Source organism: Quercus lobata, chromosome 2 (assembly GCF_001633185.2).
Source record: "Quercus lobata isolate SW786 chromosome 2, ValleyOak3.0 Primary Assembly, whole genome shotgun sequence".
Lineage (NCBI taxonomy): Eukaryota > Viridiplantae > Streptophyta > Magnoliopsida > Fagales > Fagaceae > Quercus > Quercus lobata.
Window position 1 is genome coordinate 31,891,164 of NC_044905.1, and position 20,326 is coordinate 31,911,489.

A 20,326-nucleotide genomic window follows, 5' to 3' on the forward strand; every position below is an offset into this window, starting at 1 on the left:
GGGGTCGAAGGATAATATCAATGAATTGGGTCTATATATAATATCTATCTGAATCAAATCCACAAAAAAACTTGGTCATTGTCTTTGGTTTCCAAATAACATTATTATAGAGAGCAGAGAAAACAATGGAACACAAAGGCAGCAACAATGGCAACCCTACTTCCCCTTTGTTTACCAACAAAGAGCTTGAGGTCTGTGAAATCTTGCTTCAACTTCCTTCGGTAATCTTGCAATCTAAGTTTAGCCGCTACACATTCAGAGTCACTTGGGGTTGCACCAAACCAAGGTCGACATTACCTTCAGTGCCCGCAGGCATTGACAAGACTACAAGAACTGAAAGTGAAAGTGAAACCCCAGTTTCTTGCTTGCCCATTGAAGCCCACAAGAAGCCAAAGAATTTGAAAAGGAAAAGAGATGAGTTGTTGTTTGACATTATCAACCAGTTCACCAAACGTATAGAGTCGTTTAAGAAGGAGATAGCCAATGGGAAGTCATAATAATGAGAAGTTGAAAGAAAGAAAACAAGCAGAAGAATTGATGAGTTCTTGCATGGCTCCACTTGGTATCCCTGATCTCAATGTCCCTCTTGATCATGAGGATTGTATTGTGAAATCTTCCCAGGCGTACTTTGATCTCAATGACAGTACTCTTGATGAGGATTGTGTAATTGTAAAGTCTGCCCCAGCGTTTGATCTCAATGACACTCCTCTTGATGATGACGATTGTGTAATTGTGGAGCCTGCCCAAGTGTTTGATCTTGATGTGGCTAAGAAGCTTTTGAGTGTTGACCAATGCAAAGGCTGCTGAAGCTATAAAGAGAAGGATGAGGATCAATCAATAGGGTCAACAATTCTTTTGCTGCTACCAGACTACACTGCCCAAAAACCGTAAATGGATGATTTTGTTTTTTGTGTTTCTGGTTGTTAATTTGTTTGAACAAGATTGTCCAATTTATCTAATCCGATTTTCATTAGTAATGTTGTACTTCCAAAGATGGTTCATGAACAGATGGTCTTTTTCTTCTTTTTTTCCACCAACTTCTCGTTTGGGCTTTCTTATAAAATAAATAATAATTACAAAAATAAACCATTTCAATCTCAGACTCTTAGTAGGGCAATAGCTTTTTCTTCTTTATCTATTTTCTCTTTTTAGTAAATATTGGATTATATTGGTTTTTAATGGGTTGTTATTGTGAGCATCGGGCACTATATTTTAATGTGAAAAATCTGATGTATCAATGCTTAATTGGAGAGTGTAAATAATGCCTTTTACACTGCATCTTTAATGTAATCCCCAGCGTAGTTTCTGTCCATTAATGTGTGTAAAAGATTGATAAATTAGGAGTCCAATAACGTTCTACCGAGGAATGAATCCCCGAAAGTCGTTTACCAAAAAGAAAAAAAGAATCCCACTTCACAACCATGTCTTATAATTTATAATTTTTCCTAAAGCAAGGTAAAAATAAATAATATATATAGCTAGATAACGTAGATTTTTTTTTTTTTTTTGAGAAAGAAGATAACGTAGACTTAAGTTCTTAAGGGGAAAAAAAATTAGGAAAACACCGAATGGTAGTCACGTGGATTCACCAACGTTTTCAGACCGCCAGCTAACAGGCATTGATCACAATTAATCCTCGGCATTGATCATATTATATGCTTACCTAAAGATATAACAACATGCCCTTATGCTCATTGTCCTCCTTGTTCATACATTTTTCACTCCATAAATGCATAAATTTTGTTGGGTTCAGCTCGTCTCTGCTACATTTGCCTTCAATATAAGTGGTTTTACATATATTTATGCAATGGAAACTAAAGGTATCAGCTTGAGGAAAACAGGAATGCTTGCTAGTTCAAGAGCAAGCCACTCAAGAAGGTTCATTCCCTAAAGGTAAGAGTGATTTTCTGGTCTTTTAGTGACTCAAGTATATTATATATCACTGTCTTCTTAGATTTCGTACATATAAATCAAATAGTCAATTAATTAAATAATTATACACTTTTTCGCCTTTTGTGTTTTCCTGTCTTGGATTGTAATGAAGCAGTAAATATAGAGGGGTTCTTAACTATACTTTCGACTTATTTTCATGCTTTCTCAATCAGTTCACTTATAGAACACCTTGGAATCCATATGTAGGTTTTACAATGTAGTTATTACTGTTCTGTCTTGTCATTGATGCTAACATTTTCAGCTCTCTTTTGGATTTCTAGGTGCATATTTGTTTGTAATCAGTTTCGATTTGTCTGAATCTAATAATTTTACTTCACACATTCAAAGTTTATATATTAAAAAAATGTGAATACTTAAGAAAAAAATGTAATTATTGTGTGAAGGAATGTAAACCAGAAATGTGAAACAATGGGGTTAGCAATTTTATAATGCAAAAATAATAATAATAATAATAATAATAATACGCTACAAGTCAGTCATCAGTGTAGGAAATGGAAACGCAAGCTGACACTACATGTTTTTGAAGGAAAAGTCCAAACACATTTGAAAAATACTCAGAAAACGTAAAGAGGAGAATACTTGTGAAAGAGAGAATGTAATCAATGTATTGTTGACCTAGGGAAAACCTCACACTGTGACATCTTTACATTAATGTACGTGTTACACTGAATATATTACAGAGAATGTGTAGTGAGCTAATCCTAGCCAAGCTAAGTCTAGGTATAAGTGTTTGTGGGGCGTGGGGTGTGGGGGGTAAGGGCCGGGGTTCAAGTCTCCAGTAGGGAGCTTCACACACATGTACACTTAAATTAGGTTATAATAGAAATTCTATCTTGTATAAAAAAAAAAAAAAAAACAAAAAAAAAAGTCTAAGGTTACAATAGCTACAATTTACAACTACAAGAAGGGTTAGGATTCTTAATATATACGATAAACTTACACAAGGATAATTACTACCTTGACTGCTAGGACATTACAATAGGCCTAGGTCCAACTTGTGAAAGCATAAAACATATTCTGAAAATAACATTTTTTGATGTCTTGGAAGCCTGAAAAAATCGCACATGATGCTCTCTTTGATAGAACAAAAACTAAATTGCTAATTTCTGGTAATAAATCTCGAATCCACAAGAGGTTCCTAAAATCCAAGGTGATAGGTTTGGAATCCACTATAGAAAAGTTTGAGAAAAACTCTGAATTTTATTAATAATAACCTCTGAAAAACGTTTACATACTTAGGGGCCTATTTAAGAGTTACGTAAATTAAACTTGACAAACAAGAAAATATATTCTAAAATAAGTCCTAATTAATATCTAACCATAATAGGAACCAAATTTGACCTAAAAAGCATTAAAAACATCTAAAAACAAGGAAATAAATACCCTAAACCTAAAATTACAAAAATTACATAAAAATACCAAAATTAATAAATTAAAAAAAATTAAATAGTAGATTCTATCCTACATCAATTTTCCTCATATTGGGATGTTTTGGGTGGTTGAAAATTTTGGTTAAACCGATATCATTTTCTGTTGATCAGAAAAACACTTCCTCTTTAAGACAAAGTATTTTAACGTTTTTAAAGTGGTAAAAAAAATTTCAAAATTTTTTTAAATAACCAAAATACTCTCAAACCTCATAAATGACAAAATACCCACAAAAACTTCAAAAATGAACAAAATCCCATTAAAACATCTAAAATAATAAGTAAATAAAAAGAACAAAGTTTTTAGTTACAAAATTGGTTGTAACCTAAGGTTACAACCTTATTCAATATCTTTTTATTAGAGGTGAATTTTGACAAATCCACCATTGGATTACATTTTCTTCTTATATCCTCATTGCTTGCAAAATTTCTAAAAAATTAAAGATCAATAGCTATGCCATTAATAAATTGTTTAAATTGCAAGTTTTTGTAGTTTAAAATTATGAATAAAATATAATCTTATAAATCATATAGTAAATAATATCCAATTGTCACAAAATTTTATATATGTATTAAGAGCGTAAAAAAAGTGCAATTTAACGGTTATATTTTCAAAATATATAGTAATGTTAATGATATTGAATAAGGTTGTAACTTTAGACTATAACTAATTTTATAACTAAATCTTGTCTAAATGAAAATTCTAAGATCTCTAAAATGATTGAAATACACTCAAAACCTAATAATTGTTTTGATGAAGCATGACTTCGTCAGTGGAATTGAACGTGCCCAGATGGATCCAAATTCTCGCCTGGATACCTGCGTAAATGAGAAGACTGCTCCTTTCAGGGTAGTCACCGGTGTGGTGCCTGCCACAACGTTTCCAATGCCCAAGTCAGAACAGGAAAATGCTTCGTAAAATGAAACAGAATAACAAGATAACAATGAGTGTCTATGTACCTTGTGTTGGCGATGTGAGGGCTTTATATATGTTGCCTTGGATTCTAGCCGTTGTGGTTAATATTGTGGTGTTAATGTCTTTCTTGGTAACGCCTTCTGCTTAGTAATTGGGCTTCAATATCCTCTCAACGATCTGTACAGTTGGTTTTGTAACCGTCCGAGGCATTATTGGCGGCATTGAATGGTCCTACTATCCTCGTCAGTTACGTGGGCACTTGTTTGGGCTCGTCTTAGGGAATGACCTCATCTGTCTTATTGGGTTCGTCTCCAGTTGATTTCGTCAGTCCCATCAGCTGCACCCGAATTTTGTGGTCATCATGACATGTCATGACGACCATAGAAGATGAAAGGTTTTTTTTTTTTTTTTTACTGTAAGCAACTCTTGGGATTTCGCACCGCATTAAATGTGTAGTGGCGGTGCTCCATAGGTCGTGGCCACGTGGCACATCCCGGTTGGTGGAGTTAATGCTCCAATTTGTGGGACTATTGGGTTTCCCGCTGGTTTCCAGTTGTTTTGAGCCTTGATTTGAAACTTATCCTCTTCTCATTTCTTTCACTTTTCTCAAAAAATTTCCAATCATTGTTCTGACACTTTCTTTGCTAACTCTTGCTCTACAACTCTTCTCCGGATCGATGTACTGCGCGGTGGTGCTTTTCATCTCCTTTTTTCTGAGGTACGATTTTTTTTTTTTTTTCCCATTTCGGTGTAGGCATAAACTATGGTAATTTTCTGATTGTTTCTCCCTTTCCTTTTGTGTTTGTTTTGGATTTATTGAGGGTTTAACTTGTATCTTTTCCCTTTATGCTTTGTCTATCTTTCCATGGTTAGTAGCTTTGAAGTTAGGATAGCTTGCCCCTCAATTTCTTTCCTCTTCGCGTGCTTAGGGGGGTCTTTGGGCATTTTCCCACACCTTGAGAACTTTGTTTTTGAGGGTAACAGTTTGGGCGTTGCATTGGCCGATCTGTTGCCTTTGCTTCATCAATCGATTGATTGGTTCAAGGGTTTAGTGAGAGAGTGGGAGACGATGTCTGAAGTTAGGTCTAGCGAACTCGAGACTGGGTTATCGTCCAACGGTGACCCAGTGGAGGGGGATACTACCGTCTCTATCCCTTGTGAGGTTAGGGCTTTCTACGCCTTCAAGGAGGAGTGTGGGCTGGATCCTGATACGTTAGGTAGATTTAAGGATAGATTCCAATTCCCAAAGTGAGTTAGGGTTCGCTTGCCTAGTGAGGAGGATCAGGCTTGTCACTTCTTCCCCGGGGAGGTATGCTTTTACGAGTCTGCCTTCGATTGTGGGTTGAGGTTTCCTGTCCACCCTTTCCTCATGGAGCTCTTGGATCGTTTTGGTATTGCTCCGGGGCAGCTTATGCCTAACTCATGGAGGATAGTGGTCAATTGTATGGGGATATGGCTGGCCGCTAATGACGGGGATATGCTCAAGGTAGACGAGCTTATCTACCTTTACTGCCTGAAAGAGTCTAAGGAGCACGAGTACTATGAATTGGTGCCTTGGGAATGGAGAACTAGGATCGTCAAGGGTTTACCTTCGTCTTTCAGGTATTAGAAGTCCATGTTTTTCTTTGTGTTTAGGACGATTTTGAGATTCCCTCTGGCGAGGTTTGGGGTGAACTCCCGAGGTTGTATCGTCAGTGGGGAACCCCGACCTTAGGTGTGTCATTATTTCTTTCTCATCATTTAAGCTTTGTTACGTTTGCCGTTCTCGCTACTGATTCCTTTACCTCTTGTTTTGTGCAATTAAGAGACAGCCTAAACTTAAGAGTAGGTATAAGGAGCGTGTGCAGAAGGCAATCGAGTATTCGCAGGATATTGAGAGCTGGGACGATCTTGTGGACCCACGTACTCTCGCCTTTTATTGCCTCGGGCTAGAGCCTTCTACCTTCGTCTTATGCGACCTCAAAATTAAAGGAAAAAAGAGTAAGTGTTGAATTCGTCAGTACTTGCTTTCTCATATACATCTCCCTTTTTTTTTTCTTTTTTTCTTTTTTTTAATTTATTTACGAGTGTTTCCTTCTTGCAGAAATGACAACCAAGTTCAACAAGGATATGTATGCGAAGATGAGATCAAAGAAGGACGAGTCGTTATCCAACATCGGGAAGAAGTCAGTGCGCGTCACAGGGAAGGGCCCCTCCGTTACTCCATCTACCTCCGTCATTCCCATTGGTACCGAGACTACAAGGACGGCCTCTCCTGCCACCTCGGTTGAAGAGATCCTTTCTCCCGCTGCAAAGAGGCCGCGCTTGTCTGACAGAGAAAAGGAGAAGGTTGAGTCTCGCTCGTCTACCATATGGGACGATGAGAGATTAGCAGTGGACAAGGCTCACGGGGTCGCGATTGCTGAGGATTTGAAGATCTTTTCCGGCGTGCTCGTCAACGAGGTTGTGTCTCGCCACGTCCATAAGCTTGTACAGGTAAAACGTTCGTGCGACCCCCTTCCTTTTTTTTTTTTACTGACGGCTTCAAATTTCTTTTCAGGTGTTAGGGGAAAGTCTTCATATTACCTCTAAGTATCTTACTCAAGAGGCCAAGGTGGCGTCACTAACATCCAGGATGGAGGCCTTGGAAGAGGAGAATTCTATGCTGAAGAAGAAGCTCATCAACTCCATGCATGAGGCCAACACTTTGAAGGAAAGTACCAAGACCTTGGCTAACGATCTCTGAGCTGAGCGTCAGTTAACTCTGAAGAAGGATGATCAGCTTCTGGCAGCTAAGGAGAAGCTTAAAACTATTGTTGCTTGGTCTGTTGAAGCTTTCCAAATGACTGACGAGTATAACACAGTCCTATTCAGCTGGTACTTCAAGGGTTTTGAGCTTCTGATGAGGTACCTTGTCAAGCATCCTTTCGGAGTGGACTTGGAGACACTGGATTTGGAAGAGTTTGACCAGGAGATGACTGCTGACGAGGTTGTCCAGCCCCCTACCACTGAGACTGGTGCCCCCGAAAATACCCCTGCTGGTGACGCCCCTTCTGGAGACAATGTTGCTGTTGACGCACGAACTTGATACTTAATGAAAATTTTCTCTCTCTCTTTTCCTTTTTTTCTTTTTTTGGGTGCCCATCATGTTTTGGGCTTTTTGTAAATCTAATTTCCGAACAATTTCCTTTTATCTTGAGAACAATATTTTTAGCCCAGTGTTTATGGGCCTTTAAATGTGAAGAATAATGGTAATCACCCGTCATTTTTGGGCTTTTAATTAAATTCATGGTTGTGCACTTACTTGCATTTGTGACTGCTCATTTACTGGTCTGTCATATGCTTGTGATGTCTTACATTCGTCCATGCCTTGTACTTAGCAAAAAATTTTAGTTGTAACTTTTCCTCTTCCTTCGTCATCGATCTGCCACTTAGTTGGTTCCCTGCAACTCTCAACTCTTCAGGGGAGCTCAAGTTCAGCCTGAGCTTTTTTTTGATTTGTTGCAAGGTTCTTGTCCCTTTTTTTTTTTTTTTTTTTTTTTTTAATATCCTCTTAGGGATTCTGCCATTGCATGTGGCTTCATCAGTAACTTACATCCATCAAGGTGGAATTTTGTTACTTAGTCGTTTTATTGTGACTTACACCCATTGAAGGAATCTTGTCATATTTATGTCTTCCTCAGTAACTTACATCCGTCAATGCGGAATCTTGTTACTTACCCATTTTATTGTTTGACTTACACCCATTGGAGGGATCTTGTCATATTTATGGCTTCGTCAGTAACTTACATCCGTCAAGGCGGAATCTTATTACTTAGCCGTCTTTGGTTTTACAGCTGACTAGACCTGCTTGCATGAAGACATTAGCTAAATAATTCTTTTATTAATTTCAGGAATGAATACAATTACTCGTTACATCTATTGGTGGTACTTCTTCAAGTGCTCAATTTTCCATGGCCGCGGGAGCCTCTGTCCGTCTGGGGTTTCCAGGTGATAGCTGCCTTGCCTGAAGTAGTGGACAACTCGGTAGGGTCCTTCCCATGTGGGGCCAGGCTTCCCTTGGGTAGAATCTATAGTTGCTAAGGTGACTTATGCAAGACGAGGTCGCCTATGTCAAGTCATCTGAGCTTTACCTTCTTGTTGTAGTATTCAACTATCTTCTGCTGGTACTTCGTCATTCTGCTGGAGGCTTTGTCTCTGACTTCATCCAGACAATCCAAGTTGATTCGCAGCTGATCGTCGTTGTGTTCTTCATGCAATACCTCTCGCCTGATACTGGCTACTCCTACTTCGACTGGTATTACTGCTTCAGTGCCATAGGTGAGCCTGAAGGGAGTCTCTCCAATTGGGGTTCTTACTGTGGTCCTGTAAGCCCACAAGACATTGGGCAATTCTTCTAGCCAGGCACCCTTCGCATTGTCCACCTTAGCTTTGATAATCTTGAGCAGTGTTTGATTCATCACCTCAGTCTGTCCATTCGCCTGTGGATGCCCTAGGGATGAGAATTGGTTCTTGATTCCTAAGCCCGAACAGAAGTCTCAGAAGCCTTGGCTATCGTACTGCCGCCCATTATCTGATATGATCGTCCTTGGAATCTCGAACCTGCAAACTATATTCTTCCACACGAAGCTCCGGATTCTTGCTTTAGTGATGGTTGCTAGTGCTTCTACTTCAACCCACTTTGTGAAGTAATCAATAATAACAAGTAGGAATTTTACCTGACCTTTACCTTGGGGCAGCAGGCCGACGATGTCGATTCCCCATTGTGCAAACAGCCACGGGGATGCTATCGTCGTCAGTTTCTTTGCTGGAAGTAACTGGACATTCCTAAACCTTTGGCACTTGTCACACTTCTTGACGAGCTTTACTGCGTCCATCTGCATAGTAGGCCAGAAATAACCTGTTCGAATGACCTTGCTTACCAGGGATCTAGGGCCAGCATGGTCCCCACAAACTCCTTGGTGGATTTCTTCCAGGATGTACTTGGCTTCGTCTTCGTCGAAACACTTCAGGTATGGCATGGAGAAGCCTTTCTTGTATAAGGTGTCATTTAGGATCATGAATCTGGCTGCTCTCTTTTTGATCTTCTTGGCCTCCTCGACGTCTTGAGGGAGGCGCTCGTCTAGGAGGAAAGACACGATTGGTGTCATCCAGCTGTTTGTGCTATGGATTGCAAATGTTGGGACTTCTTCGATGCTGGGGCGCTTCTGAACCTCCATGTTTAACTCTATGCTCGTTGGCTCTTCCTCTGATGAGGCCATTTTTGCGATCTCGTCTGCTGCCAAGTTTTGGTTTCTTGGGATCTGTACAAATTCCAATTTATCAAACTCTTGGGCTAGATGCTTTGTCAACTTGAGGTATTTCTGCATTCTTTCCTCCTTTGCTTCATATTCTTCTTTGATCTGCCCTATCACTAGTTTCGAATCGCTCTGGATAAGAAGGTTCTTAACGCCAAGTGCCTTCCCTAGTCTTAGCCCCGTCAGTATTCCTTCGTACTCGGCTTCATTATTAGTGGCTGGGAACTTCAGTTGAACCCCGTACCTGAGTATTTCTCCATCGAGGGCGACTATGATGATCCCTACTCCCCCACTCTTTTGAGCTGACAAACCATCAGTCTAGATTGTCCACTATTCTGTCCCAGTGGTGAGGTTGTCCTCTTCTAAAAGAGTGAACTCAGCAATGAAATCCACAAGAGCTTGTGCTTTGATGGCTGTTCTAGTGTGGTACTCGATGTCAAACTGGCTAAGTTCAATCGCCCATTGGACCATTCTTTCTACCGCCTCAGGTTTGTTCATGGATTTTTTGATGGGCTGATCCGTCATTACCAGGATGGGGTTTGCCTGGAAGTACGGTCGCAATTTGCGCAAGGCCACTATTAACACAAAGGCGATCTTCTCAATCCTTGGGTACTTGGCCTCAGCCCCTTGGAAAGCTTGACTAACGTAGTAAACTGGGAGCTACTTCTTGTTTTTTTCTCAAATTAAGGTTGCACTCACTGCCGTAGCTGATACCGCCAGATACGGATATAAGTCTTCTCCTTGCTTGGCCGGACTTAGGAGGGGTGGATTACTTAGGTATCGTTTGAGTTCCTGAAACGCTGCCTCGCATTCGTCAGTCCAGGCGAAAGCCTGTTTCAGCATTTTGAAGAAGGACAGGCATTTGTCCGTTGCTTTAGAGGCAAACCTATTAAGTGCCGCGATCCTCCCTGTGAGTTTCTGGACTTCTTTGATGGCCTTAGGTGACGTCATGTTGAGGATGGCTTGCACCTTCTTCGGGTTCACTTCTATTCCTCTCTAGGACACCATGAATCCCAAAAACTTTCCCAAGGCTACACCAAAGGCACACTTACTAGGGTTCAACTTCATCTGGTATTGTCTGAGTGTGGTCAACGTCTCCTTCAGATCGTCCAGATGTGTCAGTTCTTCCTTGCTCTTGACGAGCATGTCGTCCACATATACTTCCATGTTTCTCCCAATTTTTTTGTTGAACATTTTATTCACCAGCCTCTGGTAGGTTGCCCCTTCATTTTTTAATCCGAAGGGCATGACCTTATAGCAATAGAGCCCTTGGTTTGTGATGAAAGCAGTTTTCTCTTGGTCTTCTTCAGCCATCTTTATTTGGTTGTACCCCGAGAATGCATCCATGAACGTCAGCAGTTTATGTCCGGCTGTAGAGTCTACTAGCTGGTCTATCCTTGGTAGGGGGAAATTGTCCCTTGGGTAAGCTTTGTTCAGGTCTATGAAGTCCACGCACATTCCCCATTTCCCGTTTGCCTTCTTTACTAAGACAACATTCGCGAGCCACTCTGGATAATACACTTCGCGTATGAAGCCTATTGTCAGTAACTTGTTAACCTCATCTGTAATAGTCTGGTTCCGTTCTGGGGCAAAAACCGGTCGTTTTTGCTGGACGGGCTTCTTTTTGGGATTCACGTGTAACTTGTGCTCGATAACTTTCGAGGATATGCCAGGCATGTCTTCGTGGCTCCATGCAAAGACGTCAAGGTTTTCTTTAAGGAATTGAACGAGCATTGACCTCATCTCGGGACTCAATGTCGCCCCTATCTTTGTTGTCATGGTTGACTTTCCTTCTACCAACTCTACTTCTTCCAGGGCTTCTATCTTATCTTCCTCCTTTTCTTCGATCATCCACGTATGGTTCTCCTTCGCAGCCAACACAGCCTGGTAGCATTCTCTAGCTAGGACTTGATCTCCTCTTACTTCGCCTACACCGTTCTCCGTTGGAAACTTCACCTTTAGGCAATAGGTGGACGTGGCTGATTTCCATTTGTTGAGTGTGGGCCTCCCAATGATTACATTGTATGATGAGAGGCAATCTACCACCAAGAAGTCTAGCTGACGGGTCAATTGCCTCGGGTAGGTCCCCACTGTTACTATCAACGTCACTATGCCCTTGGGATATACTCTGTCTCCACTGAAACTGACAAGGGGGGAGCTAAATGGGCCTAGTCTTCCTGGATCTAGCTTTAGTTACTGGAAGGTGGGGAGGTAGATGATGTCTGTGGAGTTACCGTTGTCTACAAGGATCCTTTTGGTATTAAATCCTTCTATCGTGAACATTATGACCAAGGGGTTGTTATGAGGCTGCCTCACTCCCCTAGCATCTTCTTCGTTGAAAGACATGTCTTGGTCTGACCGTCTTTGCTTGAACGAGGGTATCATGTGGACATTGTTCACCTGCCGTTGACATGCTTTCCTGAAGGATCTGAATGACCCGCCTATGAATGGTCCTCCTGCAATTGTCTTTATCTTCCCAATTACATTCTGTGGGGGTTGGGACGTGTTATCTTCGTCTCTTGACGAGGAGTCACGCTGGTTTTTGTTACCGTCCCTGAACCTGCTAGACTCTCCTTTCTTCACATACTGTTGTAGTTTCCCTTTCCGTATCAACTCCTCTATTTGTTGCTTTAGGTCCCGACAATCTTCTGTGTAATGGCCACGATCCGTGTGAAATCGGTAGTATTTATTCTTATCACGGATGTTGGGAGACGAATGTAATGGCCTCGGCCATTTGAGGTAGTGCTCACCCTTAATCTGCGTTAGAATTTTGTCAACAGGCATAACTAAAGAGGTAAATTTTACCGTTTGAGGAGTTTTAACGTCTTTCCTTTTTCCCCTGCCATTGCTCCGACAATCTGGGCGCTCCCTCTTTTGTCCTCTACGATCGTCTTCCTTCCTTCCCTTGTCTCCTAACCTCTCTGCATCCCTTATGGCTGCTAATGTGTCTTCAGCATTCATATACTTCTGTGCTTTCAGGAGCGTCTCTACCATCGTCTTAGGAGGATTCTTCGCGAGTGAAGCCACGAACTCTCTGGACCTCAGTCCCACTTTGAAGGTCATCAGCTGCACCTTGTCGTCAGCTTCGTCTACCTCCAAGGCCTCCCGAGTGAAGCGTTGTACATACGACCCTAACTTTCTCTCCTTGTCTAATGGTGAGTAAATGGTCCGCCGGCCTTTTAGGGCATTGTCCTCCAATGAAGTGGCGTAAAAAGGCGTTACTCAACTGCTCGAAGCTATCGACAGACGATGTTGGCAACTTGGTAAACCATTCTCTTGCCGCTCCTTTGAGGGTGGTGGGAAAGGAACGACACAGTATCTCGTCAGGTGGCTGTTGAAGGCCTAGCATTGTTTTGAAGGTGTTGAGGTGATCCTGGGGGTCTTTAAGCCCGTCAAACGGTACAAGTTGGGGTAGTCGAAATTTCGACGACACCGGACACTCTAGGACTGTCGTAGTGAAGGGTGAGTCCGTTACCCTGACCATTCTATCCGCACTCCAGTCTGTTTTCTCCTTGATTGTGTTCCTCAATTCATCCATCTCTTTCCTCATCTCTTGAAGAAGATCCGAACTCTGTTCATCTACAGTTGTAGGTCTTTGATGGTCACTTCTTCTATGGCTATCTCCTTCGTCCTCCAAGTTACCTTTGGATCGATTTTCCTCCTGTTGAAGTCGTTGCTTCATTTCCTGATTTTGTCTAGTAAGCTCTTCAACGGTGGCCGCTAGGGCCTGGACTTGCTGAGCCAAGGCTGCGGAATCTTGTTTAGACTCCATCCGGATGTTACAGTTGATCAGAAACTACGTTTTTGAATTTGAATACGAAAATGTTGTTTCCCACAGACGGCGCCAAACTGATGAAGAATGACTTCGTCAGTGGAATTGAACGTGCCCAGATGGATCCAATTCTTGCCTGGATACCTGTGTAAATGAAAAGACTGCTCCTTTCAGGGTGGTCACCGGTGTGGTGTCTGCCACAACGTCTCCGATGCCCAAGTCAGAACAGGAAAATGCTTCGTAAAATGAAACAGAATAGCAAGATAACAATGAGTGTCTATGTACCTTGTGTTGGCAATGTGAAGGCTTTATATATGTTGCCTTGTATTCTAACCGTTGTGGTTAATATTGTGGTGTTAATGCCTTTCTTGGTAACGCCTTCTGCTTAGTAATTGGGCTTCAATATCCTCTCAACGGTCTGTACAACTGGTTTTGTAACCAACCGAGACGTTATTGGCGGCATTGAATGGTCCTGCTATCCTCGTCGGTGATGTGGGCACTTGTTTGGGCTTGTGTTAGGGAATGACCTCGTCTGTCTTATTGGGTTTGTCTCCAGTTGATTTCGTTAGTCCCATCATGTTTAAATGCTAAAAACAAAGACAACAAATTTTTTTTAAAAGATTTTATGTTAAAAAGTATTTAATTTAGAGGAGAGCCACAAGTAGCAGCCTAACTGACTATTTCTTTTTATTCTTCTTTTTCTTAAACCTCTTTGGGCTAATAAAATTTTAGGAAGAAAAACTTCAATTATTTAATATAAAAATAATTTGGAAGAAAATGGCCCGGGGGGGGGGGGGGGGGGGGGGGGGTAGTGGGGCTCCCCTTGGTCCGAACATTGATAGGCCCATCCCTAAATAGACACAACTTGATTGGATGTGAAAATAAGCGTCGGAGACAAATTTTAATGTCCATGGCAACACCCAACTACATTTCTTTAACATATTGGTAGAGAATAGTGTCATAAGTGGCCTAAAGATAGCAACACCGAAAATTAGAAGACATAGGTTAAAACCTCAAGAGATTAGTTTAGTAGTTTTTAAGGTTCCATGATATTCATGAGATTTTGAGTTCGAAATTTCTTGTCAACATCTTGGGCCCACTACAAGGGAATTGCTCCCTGTAATAGTCATATATTTAAAGAGATTTGAATACCATCGATTATATAAAATAAAAAAAATAAATAAAAAAATAAAAAAGAAGAAGAAGGAGACGTGTTGAGGAATGCATCACTGGTGGATTAGTTAACAACATATTAGGATTGCATGATCCCTTGTGAGACGTGTGAGTCTGTGAGCGAGTTAGTGGTTTTTGTTGTCCTAGTCTTTAAATTATGATTCAAAGAGATAAGAGAAGGTAGAGCCGTAGAGGTTTTGGGTTATTTGATTTTGGTAACGTGATAATGGAAGGTAGAGGGTAGATTGACATGTGAGATTGTTGAAGAGTTGGGAAGAATTACTATTTTGTTGGCTTTGTCACTTTGCATCGAATTCCTATTTAATAATGTTAGGTGATATTAATATATGCTCCCAAAACAGTTTCATAAGGAAGCAAAAACCACTTATTATATTCAATTATTCATTCACAAATGCGTAGTGCTAACCACAAAATAAAGGGCTAATTGTTTGTCAAAAAAATAAAAAATAAAGGACTAATTACTAGAAAACCACCAGATTTGTCGTTTTAGGATAAATGGATGATTAACAGGACCGTTTTAGTAATTGTAATGAAGTATAATATTGTCATCACCTTTTATTCTCACCCATGCACCCTAATTAATACTAATAATAACTTAACTAAATTGACAACTTGCCAAATGCTCCGTAGTTCAATTAAATCTCAACTTTTTCTTACAACTTATTGAAATGTGAAGTTGTGAATGGTGAATAATTACTTGCAGTCTTTCACATAAACCTTCTTCTAATATCACTTTAATTTATTTTCCACCATTTGCATCTTTCACTGCAACAAGTTATTGGTTTGTATTTATTCAAAATGATAATCAAAATAAATAATATTGGCGTCTAATTTAAAGCCTTGTCTTTATTTAGATGAAAAGTGATTGTGATGTGATAAATGTGCTATTTGTTTGGCTTTCATCAAAAGTCCAGGCCAATAATTATTGTAATTAAATGACTTTTACCTTTCTCTCAAAAAAAAAACAAAGACTTTTACATTTATGTCTATTATTCTAATTAATGACAATTACATGTATATTTACACAATTACTATAACTAAAATCATATTTTGCCCCATATGATATGAGTTTTGTTTTTTTGGGGTTGGTTTGACAAATTGTGATGAGGGTCATGCTATTTTAGATGGACTACTTATGTTGTAATCTTCTATAGTTAACTATTTGTTACAATATTCTACATCTTTTATTTGTCATGCTTTGTCTGATAAAGTCAAATCAAGATTCCTCATGACCCCAAAAGAGTTCTTTCCTAAGTATAGAGTATAGAAATTTTTTAGCTTATTGCACTTTATTTCAAATGATAAAAAAGGAGGGGGGGAAATTTGTACTGATAGATGGTAGCACGTTTAGTTGCCACCAGCTGCTGCCATAATTAACGCACAACGCGATGTTGGATTGAAGGAGCCAAATCCAGCTATCATGGCGTCCTTAAAAGGGAGTGACATATATAACATAGACAAAGTCACTAATTTTGTAATATTTCAAATCATTACCTATGAAAGGTTTTCACATGACATCTGCCTCACTTAAACGTAGCTAAGTATTATAAACAAAGTTTAGTTTACAAAATTAGTTATAACTTAAGATTACAACATTACTCAATATTGAGTAATATCTTTTTATTGGAGATGAATTTTGATAAATCTATCATTGGATTTGTAAGAACCAAGTATAAGACTTCTGGGCCTTAGATCATTTGGGCTCACAATTTATTTGTAGTGGGTTTGAGGATTTCCTACAATGGGTCGTTCTCGGCAGAGAGACTCAAAGTAACACTCAGTTGATACTCTCTCCTTGACTGTTTTCCCTCAATTTTTCTGAACCCCTTCTTCTCCCAACTTTCTTCTATTTATAGCCAAGGTTAGTGGGGAGATTATGATTACAGCCACCGTTAGTGCTACTGAAGGTCCAATATTATCTGATTAAAGTGGATGTTTAAGTGAGAGGGCGGTGCAGCATTTATGATCTTGGAACTTGGTTCCATCTTGACCGATTATGTTCGGCAACTTAGTTTCCTGTGCATATCACATTTTCCCGGGAACGGTTCATATACTTGACCGGGAACGTTTGACCGATCACCTCTTGGAATTCAATACCCTACACTTGTCTGTACATTAAGGAAGCTTCAAGAAGGGCGCAGGATAACTGGACCTTTCTGCTGGGCCTGTGCCCAAGGCCGGTATGGGATTGGACCCAGGGCCTGTATGGGCCTGCGCCCAAGGCCGGTATGGGATTGGGCCCAGGGCCTGTATGGGCCTGGGATCTCGGTGCCGTACAATAGCCCCCCTTGATTCATACTCGGTCACCGAGAGGAATCAAGGAGCTGTTTGGGCCTTTTGACCTCGGGGGTCTTCTAGCCTGGGACTTATGACTGTTACGTCTTATTAATATCCATCTCAAAAGACGCGCCGTTTCGCGGCGCCAGGCGCAGTCGTCATTATTGCCTGACGGTTCGCGAACCGAAGCGGCGCGCGAATTGATTACGTTTGGCATTCGCTGGGTCGCTCGTAAACTGTGCCCATTTATTACTTGATTAAGCGTTTCTTCTTCCCCCATTTCTTTTTGGCTCTATAAATAGTCCCCCTCTGAACACCATTCCATTTTTCCTTCGCCTCTGATCTTTAGTGCTTACTCTCTGCCGACCACATTTCTGTGCGCTTGCTTGCTCAGTGTTCTTTTCCTCCTTAGAACCCAAAGTAAGTTTTTCTTCCCCTTCCTGTTCCTTCAGCTTTATTTCTGTGAGTTCACTTTTGTAGTTTTAGGCGTTATAGATGGGTTACTCTTACCTTCTAGAATCCCCGGCTGCTTTGGCCACCTTTAGGAGTAAATTTAATATTCTCGATGACGTGGATGTGGCTTACTGCCATGAGAGTGATATTGAACTCCACCGAGGGCGGGGTACAGCCTTCTTTCCTTTGATGTCCATTTTAGAAGGTGGGGTCAGGTTCCCCGTAGATCCCCTCTTGATAAACACACTCACTTACTATGGGCTGTGCCCTGACCAGCTTCCCCCCAATTTTTACCGGGTAGTTAGTTGTGTCAGTAAGTTGAACCACACCTTTAACTTACAGTTAGACCACCATGACATTAACCAAATGTATAGCCTCTGTGGGAGTAAAGCCACCAATTATTACCTAAAGACAAGAGATGCTCGGATACGGCTGATATCATGCCTACCTGATTCGAACAGGAACTCCGCCGGGGAGTTCGTTAGGGTGCGCGGCAATTGGTTTGCCGGGGAGATCCATTGCCCCCTTACACGGCGTGAAGTGGGTTCGTACCATCCCCTTCATATAATTGCTTTCCTCCAACTCTTCTTTTCTTCTTATTGAAGTACAATTTTTTATTGTTAGAGACTAATGCGTCACTTGTTCTTTTGCAGACGGCAAAGTGTTTGTTCAGGACCTCAGAGCCGTCCACGCCAAGGATTTAAACTTCGTCCTCCGTTCCGAGATATACATGCATTGGGACGGACAACTCCGGGCCTCGCACTTAATCCTTGGAGTGGAGCCGGTTTATTCTACCTGGCAGCCTTTCAAGCAGGCACTGATAGTTGACAGCCCCCTGCTATCATATATAGACGTCCGGTACGTAAACTTTTTACCGCCGAAACTTACAACCGGGGAAGCGAGGGAATTTGGTCGGCGGTTTACTTGCTCGGACGAGCTAGCCCCTTTGCGTGACGAGTCCGCGGAACGGGTATCTCGGCACCTCAGGGAGAGAGCCCATGAAGCCATACAGCAAGAAGACCAAGTCCCAGAGCGACCCGACCCCGAGAATCCGACCGCCGAGCCTCCACAACAAGCGATAGAAGCGGCTGCCCTGCTAGCTGAAGCAATCCAACCTGGTGGAAGGATGGTATCCAGGAAGGTCATGACAATAGACCGGTTCGTGCCTGGTGCCCGACAACCCAATCAGCCCCCACCTTCTTAGGGTCGGGGTCAAGCACCTCAGCCTCCACCCTCTTCACAGGCCGGACGGGCCCGTAAGAAACAGAAAGTCACCGATCAACCTTCCACGGGCCCGGGAGATGCCGCTGTCCAGACTCCTCCCCAACCAACAGGGGGAATTGTCATCCGTGAGCCGCCAACCGAAGCTAGCACGGGAGGTGCGTCCTCCTCTCAGGTGGCTCCAGCGTGGAAGCCAAAGTTCCTGTTGGACGGCAAGCCATTGCCCTTAACTGCCTGTGTTCATATGTGGGAGAAGGGCGAGGGCGGCCGTATTGCCCAAACTTTGGCTGAAGCTCTTCTTCTTCCCGAGGACGTGCATGCCTTTGAGGATGGATCCGAGGAGTCTGTGGGGCGCCGGCTAGAGTGGCACGCCATTGCGGTAATTCTTTTGTCTATCTACTCCTTCATACAGATTTCCTTTTACTTCTTTTCTAACATTTGTGCTTGCTAGGCCGCTCAAATGGCACACATTGTGGCTGCCCGGGCACGGGATCTTGCTGAAGAAAATGAGCGCGAAAGGGGGGCGCGGGAGTCAGCGGTGAAATCAGCTAAGGAAAAACTGAAAGCTGCTGAGTCTGCTAAGAAAAAGGCTGCTGCTGCGGAGAAGAACCGGGCATTAGCCGAAAAGAGGTATGCGGAGCTCCTGACCAAGCAGAATAAGACGGAGGTCAAGTTAGCCGAAGCTATCAGCCTTAACACTTCCAATGCTGAGGAGATAGCCGACCTCAGGGCAGGCTTAGCAGCCGCGGAGCAAAAGTGGTACGACGTAGGTTTCGCGGATGCCGAAAATTCTACAGAACCGGTGGTGGCTCGGGCTCGGAATATGGGTTTTGAGGCCGGGTGGTTTGCCGCTCTCTAAGCGATGGGAGTTCCCGAAGATTCGCCTCTGAGAGACCCCGGCCAAATCCCGTTCCCGAGCCCTGTACCTGCCGCCAAAGATGCCCCGGTTGCTATTGACGAGGAGGAGACGGCCAGTATGAGGGAGCTGGTTGAACAAATCGACGCTCACGCCGAGCCTGAGGAAATGGAAGCTACTAGCATCCCGACTGTGCAGGAGCTTCTCGGTGAGGATCCGCCTTTCCCCCTGACCGCCCAGCAGGAAGTGACCCCGCCGACCCAACCTCCCAGCTGATTTTACTTTTATTTATTATCTTATTTTTATTTTGTTGGTTTTATTTGCCTACGTCACCGGGATGTGGTGACTGAACAATTGTCTTTGTTTGTTTAATTGATAGACTGCTTTCTTTTCCTGTTTCAATCTACTGAATGACTTTATATCTATTTGTATGTGTTGCTTGAATCATGCCAGCGCTCTGGCCGCTTAATGGAATGATACCCTTAAAACCGGTTGTGCGGTGCTTTGAGGATTTTGAGAGCACTAGTGGACTTTGCGTTTGTAGAGGGTTAGATTTTCATCATGCTTGGTGATTTTAGTTTAACCGAGAATCATGTTTTCGTCCTTAGAGCATTTAATTATAAGATTTAGACCTGTTCGGTGATTTTAGTTTAACCGAGAATCATGTTTTCGACTTTAGAGCATTTACTTGTAAGGTTTTCACCTGCTCGGCGATTTTGATCGAGCCGATGGTCAGGTTTCTGTCCTTAGAGTTTTATTTGTAAGGTTTCCACCTGCTCGGCGATTTTGATCGAGCCGAGGTTCAGGCTTCTGTCCTTAGAGTTTTATTTGTAAGGTTTCCACCTGCTCGGCGATTTTGATCGAGCCGAGGGTCAGGCTTCTGTCCTTAGAGTTTTATTTGTAAGGTTTCCACCTGCTCGGAGATTTTGATCGAGTCGAGGGTCAGGCTTCTATCCTTAGAACTTTATTTGCGATTCTCTT

At 42.0% G+C, this 20,326-nt stretch overlaps 1 protein-coding gene across 1 annotated transcript; it reads left to right on the forward strand.

Moving 5' to 3' along the window:
- Nucleotides 1–1,837: 1,837 nt before the first annotated feature.
- Nucleotides 1,838–7,525, forward strand: LOC115978295. The gene is made up of 3 exons (XM_031100317.1): nucleotides 1,838–1,893; nucleotides 6,380–6,771; nucleotides 6,836–7,525. The coding sequence occupies exons 2-3, from the start codon at nucleotides 6,382–6,384 to the stop codon at nucleotides 7,019–7,021; spliced, it is 576 nt and encodes a 191-aa protein (XP_030956177.1). The 5' UTR covers nucleotides 1,838–1,893; nucleotides 6,380–6,381; the 3' UTR covers nucleotides 7,022–7,525.
- The last annotated feature ends 12,801 nt before the right edge of the window (nucleotides 7,526–20,326 follow it).

Bases quoted from the DNA above. Each gene is read 5' to 3' on its own strand.
- LOC115978295 (XM_031100317.1), top strand. From the start codon at position 6,382: ATGACAACCAAGTTCAACAAGGATATGTATGCGAAGATGAGATCAAAG. The intron at 6,772-6,835 runs GTAAAACGTTCG...ATTTCTTTTCAG, and splicing joins ACGTCCATAAGCTTGTACAG to GTGTTAGGGGAAAGTCTTCA.